The 25,693-nt window shown below is 36.2% G+C and overlaps 3 protein-coding genes across 3 annotated transcripts; 2 read left to right on the top strand and 1 right to left on the bottom strand.

Moving 5' to 3' along the window:
- Window positions 1-730: 730 nt before the first annotated feature.
- LOC113678688 (programmed cell death protein 6) lies at window positions 731-4,910 on the top strand. Its single transcript, XM_027195587.2, has 4 exons — window positions 731-835; window positions 1,539-1,778; window positions 2,888-3,089; window positions 4,029-4,910. The coding sequence occupies exons 1-4, from the start codon at window positions 754-756 to the stop codon at window positions 4,195-4,197; spliced, it is 693 nt and encodes a 230-aa protein (XP_027051388.2). The 5' UTR covers window positions 731-753; the 3' UTR covers window positions 4,198-4,910.
- Window positions 4,911-5,940: 1,030 nt separating this feature from the next.
- Window positions 5,941-13,761, bottom strand: LOC113678687 (uncharacterized). Its single transcript, XM_027195586.2, has 12 exons — window positions 13,674-13,761; window positions 13,510-13,594; window positions 12,799-12,860; window positions 12,018-12,081; window positions 11,487-11,598; window positions 10,846-10,940; window positions 10,509-10,606; window positions 9,616-10,200; window positions 8,378-8,554; window positions 7,945-8,010; window positions 7,036-7,128; window positions 5,941-6,605 (listed from the first exon to the last, which is right to left on the bottom strand). The coding sequence occupies exons 1-12, from the start codon at window positions 13,755-13,757 to the stop codon at window positions 6,552-6,554; spliced, it is 1,575 nt and encodes a 524-aa protein (XP_027051387.2). The 5' UTR covers window positions 13,758-13,761; the 3' UTR covers window positions 5,941-6,551.
- Window positions 13,762-13,769: 8 nt separating this feature from the next.
- Window positions 13,770-24,667, top strand: LOC113678689 (methylcrotonoyl-CoA carboxylase beta chain, mitochondrial). Its single transcript, XM_027195588.2, has 16 exons — window positions 13,770-14,029; window positions 14,675-14,741; window positions 15,464-15,548; window positions 15,889-15,990; window positions 16,593-16,720; window positions 17,069-17,181; window positions 17,493-17,606; window positions 18,278-18,342; window positions 19,072-19,177; window positions 19,447-19,542; window positions 20,094-20,166; window positions 20,431-20,574; window positions 20,929-21,085; window positions 21,697-21,811; window positions 23,504-23,589; window positions 24,100-24,667. Exons 1-16 carry the CDS (start codon window positions 13,895-13,897, stop codon window positions 24,215-24,217), a joined length of 1,704 nt encoding a protein of 567 aa, XP_027051389.2. The 5' UTR covers window positions 13,770-13,894; the 3' UTR covers window positions 24,218-24,667.
- Window positions 24,668-25,693: the final 1,026 nt, after the last annotated feature.

Below are 25,693 nucleotides of genomic sequence, written 5' to 3'. Positions count from 1 at the left end.
CATTGTAATATTTAGCGGCACACTAAGTCCATGTCACGATTAGCTACTAAAATGATTTAAAAAACATTCGAACAAAAATGGTCCAACATCTCTGCTGTAACATTTGATTATGTAGTCTGATCGTCCGGATGAGGGTAGTCCTGAGAAGGACTGTTGTCGTCAGTGGCGACTCAGACTGAGGACCTACTTTTCTCCTTCTATTCGCGAAAGTATTCACTGGTATCGTGGATCGCAGAAGTGAGCGAGATCTATAGCTTCTGCGTCATGTAAGCCTGAACAGAAACAATGCGTAGACCAGTTGTCCAAAGTTAACATAACTGAGGTTCACTGTAGTTTCATTTAAGCATGGCAACGTCATCGTTTCTGCTATGAGGTTGACCATATGTACCTTTGGAGAGGTTAACACTGCAAGAAAATATCTATGAATAGCTTCGAACAGTCGAATTCTAAGCTACAGTGACTTTAACAAGCTCCTCAATTTTAAAGATCTCGGCCAACAACCAGTCCCTTTCACAATGAAAACTGGTTTTATTTAACCTGTTCTAAGTATTTATATAAGTTTCAAACAGTGAAAATTGATCTCCCTCAGATAAAGTTTAAAATTTATGTTTGCTCCATTTCTTGCAAATAATGTGATCCCACGACTAAGTGTGTACGCACTGCGGACCTACTTTTCTCCTCCGCTGAGTGAGTTCTAAAGCTTCTGTGTCATGTAAGCCTAAACAGAAACAATACGTCGAACAGTGGTACAACATGGCGGGTCAGTACCCTGGCTATGGTGGCTACAACCCAGCAGCTGGCTCAAATCCGTACAGAAATCAGCCTCATCCTCAAGGTAAGAACAAGGATTTTCCTATAACGCAGAATTTACTATTATTCAAATGAAAAAACTATTGTACAAAATACGACTATTTTACTGTTTTAAAAAACTGTGAAGTGCTATATTGTTCATGTAGAAAGGTGTGTGAAGTTATCAAAGGCATTGTCCGTGATTATCGTTAAGATTATTTGGTTTCACCTGAATCACGTTTGCCAGTGTTTATTAAATGAAGGCCTCTTGAAAAAAAAGCCATCTTTCTAATTTTTCATTTAGGTAGCACACTCTCGGGACCTTCTCAGTTCTAGAAATCCAGTGGGTCTCACGCTAACTTTGTCTTTAAATTCACGACATTTTATACCATCCACATACTATTTTTTCACAAGTATGCAATAATTTTTTATCTTGCGAAATGTTTTGGACAGAATTTATTTGATCAAGGAGACATGTTCTAGAAAAGAGCCTTCCTATGTCACAGCCTAGAACTTAATGCCAGTTTTCAAAAGGAATGAAGCTAATTTGGGAAAATTCAAAGTGTTTGAAGAACTAAAAACCTCTTTTCCAAGCAGCAAATTAAAGAAACTTTTTTAACTTGCATATATATATTGTTTTTCAAAAATCCTTCCAAGGTAATTTTTATGGATGCAAAATAATCTGCATCTATCAAAACCAATTTTAGGTAACAGGCATAGTACATTTGATTTTATGTTTTCCTTTTCAGGTTATGGACAGCCTCCTGGTTACCCACCCAGCATGGGCTATCCACCTCCTGGTGGGGGGTACCCTGGGGGGTATGGAGGATCTTCTGCTCCACCCCCAGGAGCTGACCCTACCTTGTGGAACTGGTTTGTTACTGTTGATAGAGACAGGTCAGGTCAAATAACAGCAGATGAATTACAACAGGCACTGCTTAATGGAAACTGGTCCCACTTCAACAGTGAGACATGCAGGCTTATGATTGGTAAAGTGCCCTTTTTCTTTTACATTTACTTGTCATATTAATTTTGTCCTTCAGAACCCAAGTTTGTCTCACATATATACATTTTTTTATTATTACTTTTGAAGCCAAAGATCTCTCAAAGATCACCAGGTTTACCACACTTGCTGCTAATATTAAATTTGTGCATTCAGGCATCTCTTATTTGCTATAAAACCAAAAAAAATCAAAGATGTATATTGATTTTCTTGTTTTCATATGTACATGTAAAAAGGCATTTTGGCCATGATTGGTTATTGATTATGAACATCAATGGATCAATCTCTTGTTATTATCCAACTACACTTACTGGAGTACAAATGATGTGCCAATCAAGTACAAATATCACATAATATTTGGACAGTTGGTTATTTTATACTGTTAAAAAGCTAGTTCAACTAGTTTGCAACATGTGCTATGCTTTTCTATCTGCTCTGCTTTTCCTGTGGTTTTAAAAAATGCAGATAAAATAAAGTAGTTGGGTAATAAATACCAACAACGTATTAGATGTTTTAATGTACCTGGTATTGCTGAGTGTTTTAACTTGTAGTTTGTATTTTGACCTGCCCTGCGTCAATCCATGATAACTGAATAGGTTTTCTTATCCCATTCAATGGATTTGGCCTAAAATTAGTCACTTTAATGTCAATGATTTGAGCAGATGATTGGACCCCAAACCTACAGCGGAAATTGGCTGATTACTAGATAATGTTAGCCTGGATTCTTGACTCTACCTGTCTACTCATTCAGATTTGGGATCCTAAGTCATCTGTATCAAATCAGGTTATCCAACTCTATGGAATTGGTTTTTGATAGTGATGGTCCTGTGCAATGAACTATTTGGCCACTAGGATATTTATATATTGAAAAAACAATTTTTTCCCTTTTCCACACCTTTGTAAAACAACACTATAAATAGTATGTGTAAATGTCTTTTTCATAATATTTTAAGAGTCCTTATGCTCAATAAGAAATGAATGGCTGTGTTTTTGTTGTTGGAGTATAGAAACTTGATGCCTGTAGGGAGGTGGTTGCATGGAGATGTTGAAGAATCAATTACAAGTTGTTTAGTTTATGGCATGTGTTTTTATCAGGTATCTTTGACCAAGATCAGTCTGGTACTATCAGTTTCCAAGAGTTTCAACAACTTTGGACGTATATTCAGCAATGGAAGGGTGCATTTGACAGATATGATTCGGACAGATCAGGAGCTATAGAGTCTCAAGAATTACATCGAGCTTTTGCTGAGATGGGTTTTAATGTTTCACCGAATTTTGTCAACATCGTCGTTACCAGGTACCTGCAGCTTCTTGCATATGAGTATAGAGTGGTTTGTAAATTGGTTTTTTGTTCGTAAACATCATCCTGCAATGTAAAATTTTCTTCTGAACCATTTGCTCATGAAAGAGGATTCATGATATTTAAACTCCTTCAAATTTTAAATTAAAACATTTGCATTAAGCTGGCTCAAATTTCCCACCCCATGAATGACAGCCAAATGCCTGTGGGTTGCCAGGCAGGGTGGGGTGGGGGGGTGTTGAAGCTTCTAATTGATCAGCACACAACCTATTGTAGTCACAGAATAATGTGATAGTGTAGTTTAATTGTCTGGTTGAGCGTAGTCCTGAATAAGCTTCTCTTTTTTTTTTTTCTTATGCACTTTCTTATGCACTCTGACAGGTGTTGGATCGTGTCAGATAATTAAAAAAAAAAGGTTTCAAAGTTTGCTAGGAAGCCTTCTAAATCACCCTTATCTGTTTACAGATAAAAATTTTGTTGGGAAGCCTCTCTTTTTAGTTGCATTACCTTTGTTTTCTCTACCATCTACTCCCTCAACATTGGTCCACTTATGGAGGTCTTTGCTGTAATTACAGTCCTAAATCATTAGGGTTTTTTTGGAAAACACTTTGTGAAGTTTTAGAAAAAAATTAAAATGATATTCTCCACCCTAGGTTGTCCATATTGGGAAAAACTGTGCCCTCTGTCTTGAGTACTGCCCTTTGTCTACAGCCTTAAGCAATACTCAAGACCTCAGGCATAGTTTTTCCCAATATGGACCTCCCGGTTGGTGAATGACAAACATATATTTTAATATTAAAAGAATGTTTTTGACCTATTTGTTTACCAGTTACTGGGCACATTGACACAAATTGGCCACATTGCTTCTAAAAGTTGATTTACCCTTACTTTGTTTATTATGAATATTTTATACAGTTTATTTACTCTGTTCATCAGGTTTGATCAACATGCTCGTAGAAGTTTAAAGCTGGACAGTTTTATCCAGTGCTGTGTGATGCTGCGAGGACTAACAGATGCTTTCCGAGTTAGAGACACAACCATGAATGGCAGCATCACCATTAATTATGAAGACTTCATGTGCATGGTGTTGTTGAACAAGCCTTAAATTTGTGTTTAAACTGGGTAAAGAAAAACAGTATTGAATTCCCCTTTCACATCACACTTATTGTTAAATTGTAGACTCAACTGAGTACTTTTCATCTTTGAAAAATACAAATTACTGTAGGTGTTGCATATCTAATTTGGACAGCTTTAAACAAAGCTTTTTAGAATTGTTGGTGGGCCAAAAAGGCTGACATCTATTGGCTACATTATCTCTTTAAAAACACCCTTCCTACTTTTGTTTGAGTGCAGTTAACCATTTATCCTGCAGAGTTTGGTTGGCAAATTCATCTGGATTAGTCCTGAATTGTTCAAATTTTTATAAGCATCACAAAAATGAAAGTGTGGAAAGAAAGCCTTTTTTTCAAATTGAAAATTTGTTCCAATCACATTAGTATGGACAAGGGCAAAATGAAATTGCTACTAAGGCCTTATAAACCTCATAATTGTACATACATGAGATGTAGCTATATAGGTGTAAAATCTATGTTATGCTGTTCATTTATTTAGTCCATAGAACTTTACCTGTAAAAGTTTACAAGTAGCTACTCAAGAAACCTCTTAACAGTGGATGTTTAAGAGATAAGCAGACAAATACTTCCTTTTAAAATTGGACATCCACTCACAGTGTGGTTAGGTGATTGCAAGTGCAGTTTTGAGTGTTTCAGTATTTGACTCTTTGTTGTCTGAAATGAAATAAAACTCTCTGATTACTTACTCATGTCGTAATCCATTTTTTTATTATTAAGTATTTAATGGGATGGCACTTGCTTAGGATGACTGAAACAAACTTTAAAAAAAAAAAAATGGAAAGATATTTTCCTAGGGAAAAACTGTCAAATGAGGAGATAAGCTGCACCCCTGATTTGATACGAACATATTAGGAGAAAAAGTTGTTAATTCTCTGCTTTATGGTAATTAATGATGCTCAAGTTCTTCTCTCCACCCTCAATTTGTGACTGGGCGCATTTTGTTTTTCACTCAGCCAATGTGGTTTGCATTTTCAATGACATTTGATCTTTTGGAGGAATTATGATTCATCTTATTCATCTGATTCATCGCATTTAATGCTCAAACTCTGCAGAATTAATTGTTTGGTTATATGAGAAATATGTTAATTAAGGAGTATTGACAATATTAATTTTATCTTGCCACAAATTCTTACAATATGCTTTTGATTTTTTTTGTCTACCTTTTTAAAAATGAAAGAAATAAATTATGATTATGCATGTTTAATTGTAGATACATCCTTTACATTACTTTACTGTGTCTTGGAAAGAAAGTTGCAAGAAGGAAATGATTTGGTTTTCAAACAGAATCACTCAGAATTATTTCAGCCATTGATGGCCATAAAATTCCTTGTTGTTTCCATTATTATCTTGAAGAATTTTGACTGTATTCACCACACAGCACCTGTATCACTTGGAAATAAAATTTTGTCTAGAGAGTTAAGAGGGCCTGAATTAAATGATTGGATTGGGTTTCAGTAGTTCAAAAAGAGGTCAGTGGTTGCGATGTGCTTCTCTTTCTACCAAAAAGTTTAAATCCATGGTTTTTCTGTCTTCAGTGATGACCTGAATCTTGTATTAGTAGTAAAAATGTCTGGCCTGAATGCTGATCCACGTCACAGACTTTGCTCAGCCACAATTCGTTGTCAATTTTATGCCATCTCTCAACTACAGAACAAATTCCTCTGATTAAATCAAAGCACAACTTGTATCTGACAGCAAGATCCACTAGAAAAAAATACTGTGTGGGAAAGTAACAAATTTTATTCTCCCATACTGAAATTGTACCATACAAAAATAAATAATAAGATATTACATTGATTTCATGAATTTCTTTACATCTGGCAGAGTTTTGGCAATACTGACAAACCTTCAATAGTATTAGGTATTTCACCAATTGTAAGCCTGAATGAATACTCCATCATTAAAATACAGAGACTACATAAATCTGTTTAAGAAGTTTGTTACCTGATGTTTAAAAAAACATAAAGGTCATCACAGGCTCACAACATTGCAAAGAAAACTTTTTTGTTGGAGTGACTATAAAAGTGATCTTAGTTATGAAGTACCTTTTCTCAGATTTGTAGAATTGTTGTTTTAGGTAACTCGTTAGAAAAAGCTATTTATTGTATACCTACATGGAGAATCATCAGAAAAATGTTTGACTTCATGGGTAAAAATAAACAAAGAAAACTTTTATTCAGTCTGTTAAATATTGCATCAAACATGCTTGAACCAGGATTCTGAAGCCAAAATGTGAGTACATCACTACTTAAGAGAAAAACCTGTCTCTTTCTGTGATATATACAAGCTACACAATTCAGCTGTAAAACATTTGGACAGTCTTTAACTAAAGGGTGTTTATTGAACTTATATATGTTTCTGTCCATCTCTTGAGATTGGCCTGCAGAAAAAAAAACAAACAAAAATTAAATTAATGTTAGATTCAAAACTAGACAACCAAAAAAATTGTGAGAATGTCAAGAAACCTAATAACATTTTTGGGGTAGAGATTCAGTGTCTGTTGTCCATATCAGAGAGGATCCATGGTGGAGAGTTTTTTTTTCCAAGTAGAATACATCTCTTGGAATTTTAACAGGAAGTAAACTGTCTGTACTGGAGAGACAACAAACCTAGAGAGATGTCCTTAAATAGAGGTTCAATTGACTGTACTTATATTAGAAAATTTGTGAAATAAAATTGATCAAACTGTGAAGAACTTTTCTTTTCAGTGGGGAAAACAGTAAAGCTTTCATTTACAATTTTAAAGTGAAAGTAGAGTTTCCTCACATATTTAAAAGGTGACAAAGGTAAACCCAAATCATTAAACACACCTTGCACCAAATCAGCGATTCTTCCAGTTTTTTGTAAATATACTTCATTTCCACATCACTGAATAATTGTGAGCTGATCTCTGAGGCTACAGGCTACAAAGAAATAGTTATGTTGTTAATGATTGACATGCGCCTGAAATTCAAGTTTCCCTGATTGTTTTTATACCTAAATTTGTGATATCTCCAGCATCCAAAATACCACTAGTCTAAGCAAAACAATATTTTAGGTTGAATATACCATAAAACAAGCAAACCTTCACAGGCCTCAAGAAATAAGTTTGACCTACTAATGCTGACAAAATACTTAATAGTATATAGAATATACTTGATCTTAACATAAATTTAAAGTTTCTTCCCAATTGACTCTTGGTGACCTTTTAAATATTCAATCACAGCATAGGCTTGAAAAGACAGCTTTGAAACTCTTTACAGTGGCTAATTTACATTTGTTAACTCAGTTGATAAAACCAAAAATTTAATTATCTTGTGTGGAATGTGCACTGGTCACACCTTTGCCACCCTACAAACATTTGGTTGTAATAACAGAAAGGATTGAAAAAATGGCTGGACCATTGTTTAGTAAGGACTTCAGAAAGTGGACATAATGATGATAATGAGAGGAGTTACACAATTTATTGGATAATCTGTGCTCTTAGTGGTACTAAGTAGCTATAGGGGAAGCCACAGGGTCACCACTTATAAGCTAAATGTGTATAGATCCCTTGAAGGTACCTGTTACATTCCCATCTTGTACTTTTTCAGCTTGTGAACATGTGTAAGTTTGGGCCTGGGGGGGGGGGGGTGGTAGTTGGGGGGGGGGGGTGCTTGCTGGACACAAGTAGATATTTCTGCAAATTGCTCTTCTAGAAGAATACCATATAATAAAACTGACCACCAGGTTAAACTTACCATTACTTTTCTACTATTCTTTAATGAGACATCACGGACAATTTTCATGAGAATGGTTCCCAAGACCTGAAAAGCACAATGAAATTTCATCCACACCAAGAATTACTGCTGAAGACAATTTTGGTTTGCAATCACTCATCGCATATTTGTTCATGAATACAATAAAACGCTCCATAACTTGTGATTGAATATATATAAACAATGGCCTCCATTTGGTGTGGAAATATTTAGTAAATAAACCTCTTCTGACCACGTTTGTTGGCTGATTATGTCTACATTTGAGAGATTGTCCAAAAAAAGAATATGTGGCCAAGAAGTGAAGCTTTCAGGGCAAATGTGAATACTGATTATTTGTGTATACTGATTACTGTGTCTACTAATTATTTCATTGATTATAAAAATATATCTTCAGGTACACTGTATAAACATGTACCTTGAGGTTAGACTGTGCCAGACCACTGGGTGTATTATCCATTAGTCCATACTCAGTAGGCTTGAACAGCAGTGTAGATACCAGTCCTCTTGAGATAAACAAGCCCAGCAGTAACATGGTGATCACTTCATTGGTCACTTTAGTTAAAGCACCTTGGTCAGTGAACATCATGCTATCCTATAAATCAGCATTAAAGATAACAGGCTCAGAATAAGATGTAATTGTGTTTTTATTGAAAAATTGAACCTGATTTAACCCTTTAACCCAAGATATTCACCATTAAATAAAAAATTTGTCACCTCTACTGACAACTTATACTGGACGATGATTGCCTTTAACCCTTTACACCCTTACATAACATGCATAATCTCCAAACTGTTCTCTAGACATTGCCTAGGGTACAAGCAAGGAGAATTTTTTGAACAATCAAGAGTTTCTCTGGTTGGTGATCATTTCCTTTATTCTCATGACCCTACTGTGTGATTCAGGAGTGACATTGTTTGGAGAAATTACATGCTAGTCACTCATAGGGGTCAGAGGGTTAACAAAGTGACTCAAGGATTGTTACACCTGTCTAGTAATCAGTTAAATGGACAAAAACTTTGACTGATTATAACCATTACAATTTCATCAAATGTGATTGGTGCATTGGCTGCTTTATTTTTCACTAATTATAAGTGTAGTGTTGTAATCAGACAATTGTAGTTAAAAACCTGTAATTGGACAGTTAAAGCAGCCAATCATATTAAGTCCACTCAGCCAAATCCACCAACCACAGAATTGATCATAGTAACCATAAAAACTGGGGAATTTCAAAAAATGGAGGAATTTTTTACTGAAGACATTGTCTCCACAAGAAATATTTTTCCTAATTGTATTTTTTATGGAATTGTAATGGTTATGATTGATTGGTAACAGGACTTTGTGTCATCCAATTCATTCAATCCAATTTTCTTAAACACTTGTAAGATTACAGACCAAATTGGACTCCACTTGGTTTATTACCATTATTAATTTTGCTCCTCACCTAAATAATACTAACCCCTCCCCTTGTAATTCTTATAAATTCATATGACTTAAACTTGCTATGTCTATACAAGACATTGGCACCCAGGCTGGGGGGAGGTAGGTCAGAAATACAAACTGAACAATAAAGGAAATATTTACATGTAGCCTTCAACCTCTGTCTCAATTGCCTTTGTGAATTAAACTTCACTAAGGGGTCCTCTTTCAAATACCTTTTCAACTTGCCACAGGTAGTTTGGTGGTAGAAAGACACCTTCCTGAGTCATAAGCCACAAGACACCCTCTCTTGAAGCACTTAAAATTCCAGTATCAGGTTTAATCTGAATAACATTATGAATAATGGTCTCAACCATGGATGAGAGTTCTTTAAAGGCACTTTGAGAATCCTTTGAAAGTCTCTGAAAAACACCTGGATTTTTTATGTAAAAATCAAAGGCTTCATCTGTAATAGCATCTTGAATGGTAGAGTACATGGACCAGTCATGGCTGAGGTAGTATTCTCTATGAAGTTCATCAATTGCTTGTTTTATAAGACTGTTGAGGTTTTCAGTGGCACTCAGCTGCCTTTGATGAGCTTGTTTTAAGAGTGCTATAAGAATAAAACATGCCCAGGCAACATAACCAACATGACGTAATTTTCTGACCCTGCTAGATCCAGGAAATGGATATGGTTGTTCTTCATTCCAGTGAACTTGGTTACTAAGAAATCCTTCTGGTCTTAGAGATAACCGAGGTTTCATTGGTGTTTCTGGAAGTCTTTCTGTTGGTCTTACAGGAGTTGCAACACCTCTTGGTACCTGAACACAAATGACAGTGACAAAATACAAAATTTGTGACTCATCATGATAATTCATCATAAACACAGTATAATTAACTCCAGGCTACTGACTCTATCTAGCTTTTTCCATCTCAAATGAGGCATTTATTTAAGGGAAGCAATTATGAGAGGGTGGCACTCATTCGAGTAATTACTGTAAGTATAAATCAGCCACACACTGATCTGAAAGGAAACAAATACATGTATCTGTTATAGACAGTAGCTTAACAAGATAGAAAATAATTGCATTTCATATATACAGGTACAATGAAACATTTAAAAACTTACCACTGCTTTTGATGAAGGATTTCTTTGAGCTGGATTTCTTTGAGCAGGATTTCTTTGAGCAGGAACTTGCAGGTGGTTTGCTACTGGCTCAGGTGCAGCTAAATCAAAATTTTAGCCCATAAGAAGCTTGCTTTAAGAGGAAAGACCTCAAGAAACAAATGTGAAACAATGGAGAAATAATAACAACCAATGAGAGATTTTTTGGGCTATGTAGGACATTAATAAGAAAGTTAAAAAAAAACAGAAAAGGTGCAGAATTAAATGCTAGTATAAAAAACTGTGAATTTTATCCAACAAAATTATTTCTGCTGTTGAAATAATTAAATCAAAAAAGTACCTCTTGGGTGATTCCTGTTTGTTGCATGAGTAGTAAATGGAGACATTTCCCGTTGACCAATTTGTTCAATTTCCACCGGTTTGACAACTGACAAGCTTTATTGTAGCATGTTGGTTAAGGGAAAAGGAAGAGAGCCACTCATCAATACAACTTGTTATAAAACATTATTAACTGAATATCATTGCCCAGACTTGCTGCAATACTCAATAACTGTTTTTAAAGAAAAAAATATTTATTTAGTAGTTACTGAAAAAATAAAGAGAAAGTATAGCCAGCTTAGGAGCCTGGGAACCATTCCAGCCAAAATTTATCCCAGTTCTAGAAGGTTGAAGCCCTTGACAAGATTCCCATCCATCTCAGGGTTTTCCCTAATATTCCAAGAGGTTTCCCTAAATGTTAGCCACTACCCAGTTACACTGGGTAGATAATGAAACTATGAAATTTTAGTGCCTTTCCAAATAATACAACCCAATGACCCCTCAATCTGCAGTCCAATACACTGATCACTCAGCCATTGTGTCTGATAAATTTGATGGAAATAACAGTTACTAGGGGCTGAGAAATGGAATAAATATAAAAAATTAATTAATTTTATGTTTATGAAGTATCAGTGTGTTATAAAAGTTTTACATTAAAGCTACCTTTGCTGTTGTGTTCCTTCTGTATTGATTGATTTTCCAGGTTGTAAGACCATCTGTTGCAATAATAACTGTTGAAGCTGTACATTTTGGGACATCATACTAGCCATCATATCTTGGAAAAATTTAAAAAACAGTGATCATGGTGTTGTCCTTACCACATCTTGATACGGTTATAGAATATCAACAGGAAAAGCTCCCTCAAACTGATATGAGATACCTGAGTGGGTTTTTCTCAAAGCACTAACTGAAGATGTTTTCATGTAAAATCATATTTCAGGGTATCATCATCCCATACAGGGAATAAAACCATTCAAATGTGTTTTGAAATGTGAAGTTGAGAAAAGTAAGCTGCAGGAATCAAATTACGTGCATACTCTAAGTCATGGTGCCTATATGTGATTCACTTCGGCTTGTATGAATAAAGCAGCAGTTCTGATTACGTGTTGCACTCTTGAGTCACTGGTTGGTGCAATACAAAGGTCATTAATAATTCTTATTCACCCCTATTAATGTCTGATAAATTTTAGTCACCTTTCATATAGTCATCATTTTGGGTTTGCATTGATGGCTTCTGCAGCTGCTTCTCTCTTTCTTCCTTTGGCAAAAAAAATCATGTTGTAGAGATACAATCAATAAAGGGTGATAGAAAAACACTTTTAAGGGAAAGTTAAGAATAAAAAGTTACATGACATTTTGACAGCTTCATTATCATCATCATCAAATTTACATGTTAAAGAAACAAACTTATTAAGTGATCCAATCTACAGTCCCCTCCAAACCTAAGCCAAACCACATTGGACAGTCTCACAATGCCTTACAAGGATCAGACAACTGGTCACGTGGTTCCCACTTAAATTTCATGATCATGAATCATGGATGGCATCCCACCTTATAAGGCAAAAAGATCACTGATGTGATTGGATAAATATAATGGTAGCTTCTCTCAGTTAAGCCACAGAATCTTGTGCAAATTTAAATGTGGTTTGTATGGTGCAAATCATATTCATTTCGGTAAAAAACACTGTTGCCTCTGTCAACATATACAGGAACATAAACCCTCACTAATCACAAAACATATTTGATGATGTACATAATCTGAGACCTGTGAAAGAGGTTGCTAGCCATCCTAAAAAATGCACTACCAAACTAGGTAGAGAAAGGCACTTTGAGGATACACTGTCTCATCCCAAAAACACAACAAAATGGCCCAACTAAGTTAAGAACCCACACAGCTTTATCAAACATTGAGCATGTTGAACTCTCAACACTACATTTATTACAGTGAGAGATGCAAAGAATAGGTATACTGTACCTTTACTCTTTGAAGAAGTTGTTTACTCTTTAGAGTTTCAGCTTGCAGTTGCTGATGGAAACCTGCACGACCATAAAAATAACAAAAATTTTCTGTGGCAAAATCATGTGGTAAACATAATCTGATAAGACAAGGAAAAGGAAGTAAATGCAGGTACTTCTAATTAGTATAATTATGCATTGGGCTTAGTTGGTTGAGAGTATTCAATTATTAAACAAAGTTGACATTATAACTTCAATATCTATGTATGTAGCAGAGATTGCATTTCTCATGACCACTTTTAGGTCTGCCTAGTTTTCAAGACCCTCGTCTATGTAGTGTTCTCAAACTTTTCAAACTCAGAGAGATTGCAGATTACTTAAAAAAAATTATGAAAATACAGTTATTGAATTCGCTTTTGCATGATATCATGAATTATCAAACCCTGTGTCCACGTTATCTTCTGCCTCAGTCTTGGACTTCGGCAAATAACTCAGACCTCAGTTTTGATAATTAATGATATTTTGCTCAACCTCATCCAATAATTGATTCATATCATAAAATGACCATTTGATGAAAACGTTTTCAAAAGCAATAGGCGCTCACACTCGTGCTCTCTTGCCGAACAAGGTAAGCCGACAACTTTAATAGACGAAAGCAGAAAAATGGCTCTTCACCCTTGAAACCAATACCGTTACACTTGTGATATCTATTAGCTTTAGCTATCCTCACCAGCTGTGGAACTTGTCATTGCAGGTTGATCATAGAAATCTATGCGCTGTCCTTCTACGTTTCCACTTGACTGGCTTCTCATTTTCTTAAAATTGACCGCAGAGGACAGAAAACCACGAATTAAATCAAAGCTTGCACATTTAATGTCACAGAATTGAACTCACTTGTTGGAGCATTTTCAATCGAAGCTTTGTAAGTTCATCCTGAATCCTTCCGTCCGCCATCTTGGTTATCTCTCTCGGACACATTATACACCAAACATATCTAAAAGTATGGCCATTCTTATCCGCTGACCACTAACAACTTCACGTGGCAAAGAGCGATTCTCCGAGCACCATAAGATTACAAATAATCGAGGATAGCTCTTGCGATCATATGAACAAATATGAGAGGTATTCAAATATTACAGCGGAGTGGGAGACAAGTCTGTCAAATTCTTACAGTTCAAAGATGTCATTATCATGACATGTCAAGGGCTTGTGTGATTGGAACTGGTGCTGAAAACTTTCCTGAGTTTGAGGTAAGTTCCCCTTCTTACAGAGACCGTACTTATTGACCAAAATATTAAAAAGCCGCCTACCTCATTTACACCATACCTTTTCCTCAGTTTGTGAACGCCTAAGGTAAATAGCCTCGAGTAACAAATGTGTTGCTAATAAAACATTCGGAACAGTTTTGCATAATAAAACACATATGATAGAGATGTTACAAAAGAACACCACGTCCGGCCACAATTTGAACCAAATAGTAAAGTTTTTTATCCTCGATTAAGCTTCTCCCCTCAATAATTGACCCTGTTCTAACCGTGAAGGTTCAAACTTTAGCATAGACATTATATATTCAGCAGAATCTACGGTATATGTCCTTTAATGACGTCAATGGGTGGGTGTGAGAGGGGGTGTAGCCCGTGGACGCTCTCCACTGAACGGACTCCATCTTATACTAGACTTTCCCTTTCATTTTGCTAGTTGTTTTTTATTATTATTATCTTTAGGCTCAACTGTTGCAATTGCCAGAGTTTTATGAAATGTCTGCCTTTTACATACAATTCTCACTTATCTACGAGAAGATTAAATAAAGTACCCTTAAATCGTATTTATGCATAGACCAAGCAAAATATTATGCTTTTGTAAAAGGCGATGTACTTTTTGCTCATGCCTAACAGGACAACAAGGCAAAGATGGCCTCTGCTGTTCAAGACCTGGAAAACACTATTGCCAGAATAAAACAAGGTATCAATCTTTAACATTTAGACATGAGTAGGGGCCAACTTTGATGCACAGGTCTTAAGTCTTGTTAGAAAAAAATGTGAGTCTCTCAGGTACAGGATCATCTCTCATATTTGACTTAGTTTCAGAAATTAAACCACTTGTTTGTGTTATTGTTCATTAGCACGTACACTAAATGTAATTTCAGTGGAAAGCACAAGATGTTTTGTTTGAATGTTAATGAAATACAGTATACAGTTACTTAATTGTCAACATGTCTGTACCTACCATCTGTTCTGGAGGCTTGAGACATTGACTCTCACTGCTGACATTTTTGCAAAAGACTCAGTCATGTCTGATGATGTTCTTGTATTTCCAAGGGAATGTTCTGTGTCAAAGTTTCTGTAGGCAGTTGAATGAGTTGACACAAACTTATCACCCGTGCTCCCTCTTTTTATTTAATGTATTGGTCAAAGCATGTGTGCAATCATTTGCATGGACTGTTGTCATCTCCCAGTTGTAATCTCTCAGATAGTTGTAACCTCTCAGTTAGGGAATTGCTTGCTGATACTTTTCTCAAGTTGTAAGAAATTGGGTGGCAAAGGTGTCAAACAGGGTGAGGCAGAAGGTTTTGATTTCCAGGCAAGAGATTGTGTTTAAGAGATTAGAGTTGGCATAAATATATATCTTAAGTATTTTAATAGGGAAAAGTGACCACCAACTCTTATGAGCTTATTTTTTCAAAGGTGGAGATGAAAAAGCAAGGAAGAGACACACCTCTAAAGGAAAATTGTTACCAAGAGACAGGATATCCTGCTTGCTGGACCCTGGGTATATTTTTGTTTGTTTTGTTTCTTCTTTCACAGTGGTAAACAATAACCACTTATAACAACGTAAATGTACAGATAGCTAGGACTGATGCATGTTAAGAATAATATGATTTAGTATTGAGATCAAATTTAGAATTTAATGTTTATTTACTAATTTAAGACTCAATTTGATCTTTTTGTTCTTGGGGTTGAGGAGGCAGAGGCAGGATTGGTGCTTTTTTTTAACAGGGATGAACATGGTAATCCTTGCATGCAAGTATACTTGTTGTTGTAGACTAAACAGAAATGGCTGAAAGTCAATGAAAGAATACTTTAACAGTGCATTTCTATTGGATTTATAGTTCACCATTTCTGGAATTGTCTCAGTTGGCTGGACACAAGTTGTATGGTAATGAAGAGGTGCCTGCTGGAGGAATTATCACTGGCATCGGTAGAGTGTCAGGGTGAGTTAGAAATTATCCACACCAGTAGTTAGTAACAGTTTTTCATGTCACACCATTGTCCTACTGAGGTTAGTTCCAAAGAGAAGTACTTCTCTTGAACATGAAGGCGCCTGCTCAAGATATCAAAATTTTAGTCACTGTCATCAAAAACAGTGTTTTTGATGATTATCCTCAACTAGACAACCACAATACACGGTAGATTTGTCTTCCAGATGACGATTCTTAGTGTGAAGGCTTTTTCAACAGTTATCAAGAATTTGATTTTTAAGGTTATATCTATATCCATATGTCGGAATGGAGTTTTAAGCTCTTGGTCTTTTTTTATATAATTAAGTTTTGAATGATGTGTTATGACTTTATTTTCTATAAATTCAAGACTGGCATAGATATGTTTATAGTAAAAATGTTGTCTAACATTTAAAATTCAGACTGCAATGACTGAAAAGGAACAGCTGGATACTGTTTCTGCTCGGTCATTCATTATCCTTTATTTACTTTTCTGTCTCAAATATATTTTGTTCATCATGATATGAGATAAGACATACTGTTTTCTGTGTCTCTATGTTGTAATACCTACAATATCTCATTTTGTTATTTTTCAGAGTAGAATGTATGATTGTTGCAAATGATGCAACAGTTAAAGGTGGAACATATTACCCAATAACAGTTAAAAAGCATGTCAGGGCTCAGGAAATTGCTCGGGAAAACAGGTTACCTTGTCTTTACCTTGGTGAGTTGATTAGAAACCATCAAATACTTGTCATCAGTTTTTTTTCTTTGTGTCATCTGTTAACCTTGATTCAACCCTTTACTAACTTTGCTTTCCATGGACAATTTAGCTTTGAGCCAGGACAGAAATCCTTTACATTTTTGTTGCGAAATACTCAGATCTGATTGCGTCACAGGCATTTTCTTCCCCTCATCTGTTGGGATGTACTGTATATATAGTTGAAGAACTGTTATTAGCAGTGTGTATGTTTGTGTCTTGTATAGACATGATTGGCTATCAGTGTTTGATCCTTTTAGTTTGTGAAAACTTGTTTTTAAATAAAAGTCCTTCCATCTGTTGACTTTTCAGTTGACTCAGGTGGAGCTAATCTTCCAAGGCAGGCTGAAGTGTTTCCTGATAAACTCCATTTTGGTCGCATATTTTACAATCAGGCAACTATGTCATCCAAAGGAATTACTCAGGTACACATTATTCCTACTTTTATTGTTTTAAGATGATGAAATAAATTTTAGCACAGATAGACAGAGTCAGTTAGATTCTATACTTGATTTAAAAGATCTAAAGACATGTGCATAGCTGCTCTTGGAAGTGGAATTTTTGATTTGGAGTCAATTCTATTTCATTTAATTTACCTTTCAGGATTATTGCATGCACTGAGCTGCTTTTATTTGCCAACTTTACTTAAAAATGAAAAACAGCACTTAAGCACCTAATTATGCTTTAGCTCACACAGTCATCATGTCTTGTAATGACAGCATTGTTTGATCCTCAGATAGCAGTAGTCCTTGGCTCTTGTACAGCTGGTGGTGCATATGTGCCTGCTATGGCTGATGAGAGCATCATTGTCAAACATCAGGGGACTATCTTTCTTGGAGGGCCACCCCTAGTGAGTATGAAAGTTACCAACTACAGCTAAGTTTATTATTCTAAACTTGATATGTTGGCCTAGTAAAGTTTACTTTAGGTTGATATGCAATCACATCACAGAGGAAATCATATTTAAAAGGTTTTAAGGTTTGTGTTATTGACAATAATTCCATTTATTGAGCCATTGGAATAATAATCACTGACAGGAATAGCTAGTACTTAAGAGCAAATCAATAACAAGGTGACTTGCAACAATTCAGCCTCTTGATCATTACCTTAAAGAAGACTAGCAGTATTCTGTCAAAATATTACATTGTGACAACATTACACATGGCAAGTTATGACACATCAAAATTACTGCTGTTTAAAGTACAATGAATAACTACAGTCTTTTTTAGCAGTTATTAAGCCGTGGTTCATATGATAAATGGGTTCAGGTTATTGACAGAAAAAGAAATAAAATTTTTGGAAGGGGAAAAGCTCACTTGAGTTAAGCAGAATTTTAGGTTATAAAGAGGTGTGGTTTTTGAAGGTAAAATTTGTGAAAAAATGTAGTGACCAATTTCAGAAGTCAACTGCAATCATTTCAAGCTGCCAAGGGTGTGAGACAGGAGATGTAACAAGCAATTAAGCAAGCTTGATTTTATGAAATAATCACCATTACGTTACTGTTATTCACCTGTTTGCCAGGTTAAAGCTGCAACAGGGGAGGAGGTGTCTGCTGAAGAGCTGGGTGGTGCTGACTTACACTGCAAGTATGTGCCTGTTCTAGGTTTCCTTGATATTCCTACAATATGACTTTTATGTGTAGAAACAGGTTAATTAAATCAAGAGAGAAAATTTCAAAGTAGCCTGTAAGACTTTAGTTGTAAGCCACACATCTATGGCCAAAATTAGCACACATATGTACTTATGGTTGTTGTTAGTAGTCATGGTAACTTAATTACCAAAATCAACTTCATGTCTTCTAAATACCACTGAACTGAGAGATAACTTACATACATGATGAGGGTCTGGAAACAGAGCTCATACATGGGAAAGACTACTGTTAACTATTGGAATTATTTGTAGATTATCTCTTAATCATTTAAAAGCAGCTCCTAGCAGTTCCAACTTCTAACTTGAGTCTTCTGAACTCTGAAGTCATGATCAGCTACAGTGAGCTCAGAATATTAGAACACTAGACAGTGAATTGAGTGGATTATGTGGGAGCCTGTGTGCTTTTTGTTTGTGTTTGTTGTTGTTGTTGTTCTAATGGGCTAAACAACTCCTAAATAACTGAATGCCTTAATATGAAATGATTACTGACAATTTGGTTTGTTGGGTATAGATTTGGGTTAAACTTAACATTCCTTCTGGGTGTCTTCATTGATAGGATCCTTTTCGGTAAAGTAGCATTTCAAGCTCCAGTCTGGTAAAACCACTTGGCTTAACTTTGACCTTTTTAACTAAAAATATTGAAAACATGATGATTGACTCTGCAGAACATCTGGTGTGACAGATTATTATGCTGTTGATGATTTTCATGCCCTTCAACAAGCTCGACAGTGCATTAAGAATCTTAACTACCAGAAAACTTTACCAGTACATGTAAGTTACTTTATTGATTACATGACTTGTTTACTGTCGTGCATGATCCATAAGGGAAAAATAGAATGAGTATCTTCAAATTGGTAAGATGGCTGCAGTCAGCTTGTATATCAATTTCCACTTGACAGGATGGCTGCAATCAGCTTTTCAATCCATTTCCACCCACAAAGGCTGTCAAAAAAACAAACATTTCACAATGATAATAAAAATGATAATGATGATGATGAAGTTGCTATTTTATGAATGTTTCAAATTTCTGTAACGGTAAGGTACCAAGGGAACTTCCTAAGGAGCCTCTTTATTCAGCTGATGATCTTTATGGCATCGTAGGTGACAACTTGAAGAAACCTTTTGACGTAAAAGAAGTAAGAAAATAAAAGTTAAAAATAAGATATCTAGTCAATGGCAAATAAATGGTTCACATGGTTTTTTTGGACTTTTATTTGAGTCATTTTATTTCAAGGCTGAGCAATAGATCTCTAGCTAAACAGACAGACATTCATGATAAATAATTCCCTGTAAAGTCCTCCAGATGACAGAAATGTAGTAACATTAATAATTACAAGTACCCAACAATATTACACTTGAACTTTCTTCATCAGTTACTACTTCTCATAAGCAACCAGCAGCTTCTTCAGATCTTGTGCATGCTGTTAGGTCATAACTGATTGACATTCAAACCCTCATGGGTAACTTGGAGCTTTTCTTTGTCGTGATGTTAAACATCTTTCTATAAGCAAAACAAGTGCAGAAGAATAAAACTAACTTATGGAGGGTTACAAGAGTAATGACTTACAATCTTCATGTGATGCATGTGAACCCCAAAAATGTCACTTCTCATAACCAACCATTCCTGTAAAATTTAGATATTTCTTTTCCTGGTGGTCTCCAATCAGCTGAGATTCTTGCCCACTAGGTTATTGCAAGGATCGTTGATGGAAGTCAATTTGATGAATTTAAAGCCATGTATGGAGACACTTTGGTGACAGGTGCGAGACACACATGACTATGATGTCCGACTGTTTACATGATTTATTGTCGTTATCATTATTATTGTTGTTTTATTTGGAGAGAAGCTGAAATTGAGAACAAGGTGCTCGTGATATTTTCAATTTGATCTCACCGTTTAATATTGATAAAAGCATACTAAGTATTTATAAACAGAACGTTCATGGACAGGTATGAAATATTCTGTTAAGATTACTTGAAGTTAATTTTCGTATGGTCTTTTTATGTTTGTTTTTGTTGCAAAGGTTTTGCTCGAATTCATGGCTATCCTGTAGGAATCATTGGAAACAATGGAGTTTTGTTTTCTGAATCAGCCCTCAAGGGAGCACACTTTATACAGTTGTGTTGTCAGCGGAAAATTCCTCTGCTTTTTTTGCAAAATATAACAGGTAAATATGTTAGAGTTAAGACACTGTTCATTCAGAATTTAGTGGCAGCTATAGTTACATTTATAAAATAACGCAACCGTTATAATATACCACACAGAAACCATGAAAAAATTGTTTCTGTCAAGTTACCAAAATATGTCAGGAAATTAAACTCTTGAGGCAATATTTGGCCCCTTTGACTGCTTGGAGATGAATAGTACTTGCTAATCACTTCTGAACCAGCCAATCGGCGCGTGCGAAAAACACCATTCACCTTAAAGTGGTATATGCGTCATTAAGTACTGACATGTCATAGGGCACTGAGCTCAGTATATTCTTTATTCACGTTGAAGGAAAAATTTGTTTGCTTTTTAGGTTTTATGGTTGGTAAGGATTACGAGGCTGGTGGTATTGCCAAAAATGGAGCAAAAATGGTAACTGCTGTGTCGTGTGCACAGGTACCAAAGATAACTGTTATTATAGGTGGCAGTTTTGGGGCTGGAAATTATGGAATGTGTGGACGAGCTTACAGGTAAGGCTAAAGAAATGCCACCTCTTACAGAAAAGTTTAATAAGGACACTGGGTGCAGCATCCTGGGTTTCAACAGCTAAAAAATATCGGCATGCAAAAATCTACAAACATTTGTCAAATATTAAAGAAAGATGATTTTTGCTTTGTCACGGGCGAGGAAAAAAAATCCGAGGCCCCACGAGGAATCGAACCCTAGTCCTTCGGCTCCCGCCCTCGACGTTCCACCGCTGAACTACAAAGAGCTTTATGGCCAGTTAGGTTACAATAATATTGATGTTTAGTTTATTTTTCGCGATTATCAGATAACTATTTCTCAGAAATTAAAGCCACTCAGAAACTTTAATAAGTTGTTTTCGTTGTGACGCTGATTATAAAACTGTTACAATGATAGTGATATTTTACAAATGCGTTTCGTGAAAGGATTGCAAACACATCAAACAATCCTTTTTGAGAAGCAAAATCTTAAACAAGTTCAACAAACATATTAAACAAACTTGTTGAACAAATTGTTCTAGTTGAGTACTTGTGGATCAAAAGAGTGGACCGGTATGTCAATGCCATAACCTATTCCTGAAATGTCTTCTAACCATGAGTCCAATTAATTTTTTTAGTCCCCGTTTTCTGTACATGTGGCCAAATGCTCGTATTTCAGTGATGGGAGGAGAACAGGCAGGAACAGTACTGGCTACTATCACTAGAGACCAGAGGGCAAGGGAAGGAAAACAGGTTGGTCTATTGTCAGCTTCAAGCAATTTAAGCTCAACACTACCGTTAAAAGCGCCATGAATTTCGAGTACTTTTTGTGGATCCAGTTGTTTTGTCGGCTCTATTTTTCCTTTTATGAGTAAACACCATCAAAAGTGTTGCAACTTGTGTTTTGAAAAACTTTGTCAGTTCAGTTCTGTTGTATATCGCGATTATCGCACTCTGTGTGATTAAAATACTTTGTGCAAAGAACTCTTTTAGTGACATGCCGCGAACTTGGAATCTGCATAATTTTAGTTGAAATAGTTTGGGGTATGTGTTTTGTGTTTATTCGTTTCTGTAGCTTATTTATTCATTTTTGTCTATCACTCTTGTACTTGTATATTTAGGAATCAGGTTATCACAACCTTGAGTCTTCGATGGTAAAACGTTGCCTCTACTTCACAACAAGTTCGAATCGGCCAGTTATCTTGTTATAGAAGTCATGAATTTACTCATGGTTTCATTTTAAAAAATTCGTCGCCATTACCTGAGAGTGGCCATGTAAACAAATTTGCTGTCTAATCAAAACGGATGATAGCACTTTTTTGAACAAATGACTGCGTAAGTGAATACTGCAAACGCTAATCTGTTCAACTACTTATTATCCCAAAGTTCAAATGCCTTGAGTGAAAGTAATGTTGAAACCATAAGGAAATCGGCGCAAAACAGCTCAATGGAGTCTTAGTTTAATCCACCCAGCAACACGGACAATTCAAATGGTCTTTTCAGTCCTTCATCGGTGCAATCAATCCCTTAAAAAGGGAAACAGAAAAAAAGAAAACTTAGAGTGCTCCCAAAAGGAGTCGAAACTTTGATCTTCCAATATTTACTTCGGAGGGTGTGCGCTCAGCTTTAAGGCTGGGTAAGGCTTTAAACCAGCAGATTCTTGCGACATACGTTTAAAGAACGGATTGAATTTGATGGTGAATACGGATGGAAATAAAAGCCTGCAGATGTAACAATATTCGAATGGCTAAAGCTCAAAACCTCAGCCTTGAAATGCTTCATGGTGGCTAATTAAAAATATCAACTCAGTTGATAAAACCAAATTACCCTGTTAAACTCCCTCACCGACGCAGCACCACAGTTTCTCTAGAAAGTTACCCCCTTTATTCAGATTGATGTAACAGTAACCTTATATAATTGACCAGGCTGAGGCTCAGCAGCAGGCTTTACATTTAAAGAGATTATCGGAAGATCGTAGCCTTATGTCCTATGTAAAGCACAGTAATTTTTTTTCCAGGCTTGCCTGTGTCGCTAACTGAAAAACATCATTTTTTCCTTAATCATGCAGCTTGCTTAAAACACACCACTTTCATTTACATCACAAGGCAAGATACAGCTTGAGGCGTCATTTTGTACGAACGAGGTTACTAGATTCTAATGATACTGTTGTGTCGCTCCGGCTGAGAGTTCTTTATCCACTCTAAGTTGGTGGAGAAAAGTGAACACTGTTCCGCTCCGTCGTCGGGTTGCGCTAGAAAGGCCAGTTTTTCAAAATTTGCTGCGGTGGTTCAGTTACCTTAATCAAATTTTTATTGATAATCAATCAATTGTATAATTTTATTCGAGTTGATACGAATAGCTGGGACACCCAACGATCCTTTGACCAACAGATCTCGTGGTTTATTTCTATTGCTGACAAAACTTGACTTTTCTTTTACCAAATAGTTGACAGCAGAAGAAGAAAAACAGATAAAAGCTCCAATTATCTCGAGGTTTGAAGAAGAAGGCCATCCTTACTTCTCGTCCGCCAGGTATTTGTGCAGTATAAGACGTTTTCAACTCAAACTAACCAGTGTTGTTGTAATTTAGGAAGGCTTATGATATGCATACTTCATGCTTTTCGCCGTTCCGTAGTTGCGTGGGAGATTGGGTCTGGTTACGTGTCGCAAAGCATTATGTGACTGTTTGAGGGGCTGCCATTTTCTTGAATTTCTTGTAGCTTTGTGCCCATTTAAAAACAAGGGTATGCTTATGAAAGTAAAAATTATGTTATTAAATGACGAAATTTTTCATCGGTGATTGACATGGTTGAAGAATTTCATGGAACAACGTCTTAGTTATGACACTTAAAAATGTTTCCACGATGAAATGGCTGACAGAAAGATGAATTCAATTTTGTGCATTCAGAAATTATACTTTGGTTCTGAAATCGCAATCTCACACTTGTTATGTGAGGGGGAAGGGGAAGTGGGGGGGAGGAGTAGGGAGCTTGAAATTCGGTCCATAAATTTTTCATTTAATTTATCTTGTTGCTGTTGTAGATTATGGGATGACGGTGTTATTGATCCAGTGGACACGCGGACAGTCCTGGGACTCAGTTTAAGTGCGGCCTTGAATGCACCAATCGGTGATCCCAAATTTGGCGTGTTCAGAATGTGATTAGAAATGCTTCTTATAACCAGGCTGACTCTTCACAGGATTTACCAACAGTGTCTCCACACTGTTAATCCTCTTCTTTGTCGGACTGGCATAAGAGTTTCTCCAAATATTGGATCATTGATCGCTGGATTATCTTCATTACGGACAAAACATCCAGGAGCTTTTCAATGTCATCGATCATGCCGAGTGCCCATGCATACACAATATAGAGGAAACTTCTAAAGGACTCTACACGAAAAAAAAAATTGGAAAAAATATAGGGTATGGCCATTAGAACTGCCATAACCAGCCCAAACATCGACTGGACAATATGTTTAGTTAAACGATGTTGCACTCGAATTTTTTATGACGCACACACAAACAAAGCAAACTTAGGGAAAAAAAACCTCAAATAACTTCGTATATACTGTTGACATTCTAAGTTAAGTAATAAAAGTTATAAATATTGTATCAGGAATGTGGAATTTTAGGTTAAAAAAGCACGGAAGAACTCACTTTTAGAATATTTGCAGACGACATGAGTGCTTTACTCCAGCACACGACCTCCAGGGCCTTTCTCGACTGATTTCTACAAGTCTGAATTTTTCCTTTGTTTTAGGAAAGAAATGCACTTCCCTTTCGTTTCATAGCTATCAGTTTTTCACTTGATAAATGAACAGCGGCCTTCGTTTATGGTACCCTACGTGTAGCCGTACCCATCCCCCTTAAGGAGAAACGTTTCTCCTTGGGGGGGAGGAGGGTACGGCTACACGTAAGCTACAATGCTGGGATACATTTGGGGAACCAAATGTTCGTTGAGTAAATTTACCTAGACAGCTTTAAATCGATAAAGTTCCGTAGCATTTATGAAGTGGATTTCTTTGCATGTGTCTCTAAAAGATCTCCTTTGAAGAAGAGCCAGTAAACCGGTAGAAAGTGTAAGCCAATGCTTAATAAATCATACATTTGACGTTATATGTATGGTGTGACCCAGATGAACAAGTGGTGTTTTAAAGATCTTGACTGCATTTTTCAGGATGATTTGATACAAGTTTGTTTCAGTTCTCTGGGAATGAGCCTCTTAGAACTCAGAAAGAGGAGTCTGGGGCGGGCAGCCTGCACCTCGTGTGTCCCTCAGTTTTGTGTTAATCAGGTAATCTCTCTCGCGTATCTGAGCCTTTCTGCCTCAATGACTTGTTACCCGTGGGATTCACTGTTTATACCGAGGTGCCAGATGGCAGATATCTGTTGCTCCACATGCTCGCACAGAAGAGCTCATGTTACTGGACTACAGAGTTTGTTTGGTGTGTCTGCTTAATATATTTACCCGAGTAAGTAGGGCAATTAAGAATGACAAAATAAAGATAAAGCGAAAGAAGGAAAGCAGCGCAAAATATATTTAGAAGCGATTTCAAAGATTTTATTGTTTGAACGATGGATAAATTATGTCTTCCTTAATTAAGAAGGTGCTAATCATTGGGCAACCCCAGATCAGTC

Source organism: Pocillopora damicornis, chromosome 1 (genome assembly GCF_964200805.1).
Source record: "Pocillopora damicornis chromosome 1, jaPocDami1.2, whole genome shotgun sequence".
NCBI classification, from domain to species: domain Eukaryota; kingdom Metazoa; phylum Cnidaria; class Anthozoa; order Scleractinia; family Pocilloporidae; genus Pocillopora; species Pocillopora damicornis.
Note: the sequence above shows the minus strand (reverse complement) of the source record. Positions and strands in the feature narration are given on the sequence as shown.

Excerpts from the sequence above, each read along its gene's own strand:
- LOC113678688 (XM_027195587.2), top strand. The coding sequence starts at position 754 with ATGGCGGGTCAGTACCCTGGCTATGGTGGCTACAACCCAGCAGCTGGC. Across the intron at positions 836-1,538 it reads AAATCAGCCTCATCCTCAAG|GTTATGGACAGCCTCCTGGT; the intron begins GTAAGAACAAGG and ends TTTCCTTTTCAG. Across the intron at positions 1,779-2,887 it reads GACATGCAGGCTTATGATTG|GTATCTTTGACCAAGATCAG; the intron begins GTAAAGTGCCCT and ends TGTTTTTATCAG.
- LOC113678687 (XM_027195586.2), bottom strand. The coding sequence starts at position 13,757 with ATGTGTCCGAGAGAGATAACCAAGATGGCGGACGGAAGGATTCAGGAT. Across the intron at positions 13,595-13,673 it reads GATTGAAAATGCTCCAACAA|AAAATGAGAAGCCAGTCAAG; the intron begins GTGAGTTCAATT and ends GTCAATTTTAAG. Across the intron at positions 10,201-10,508 it reads ATCCTTCATCAAAAGCAGTG|GTACCAAGAGGTGTTGCAAC; the intron begins GTAAGTTTTTAA and ends ATTTGTGTTCAG.
- LOC113678689 (XM_027195588.2), top strand. The coding sequence starts at position 13,895 with ATGAGAGGTATTCAAATATTACAGCGGAGTGGGAGACAAGTCTGTCAA. Across the intron at positions 14,030-14,674 it reads AAAACTTTCCTGAGTTTGAG|GACAACAAGGCAAAGATGGC; the intron begins GTAAGTTCCCCT and ends CATGCCTAACAG. Across the intron at positions 17,607-18,277 it reads TTCTTGGAGGGCCACCCCTA|GTTAAAGCTGCAACAGGGGA; the intron begins GTGAGTATGAAA and ends CCTGTTTGCCAG.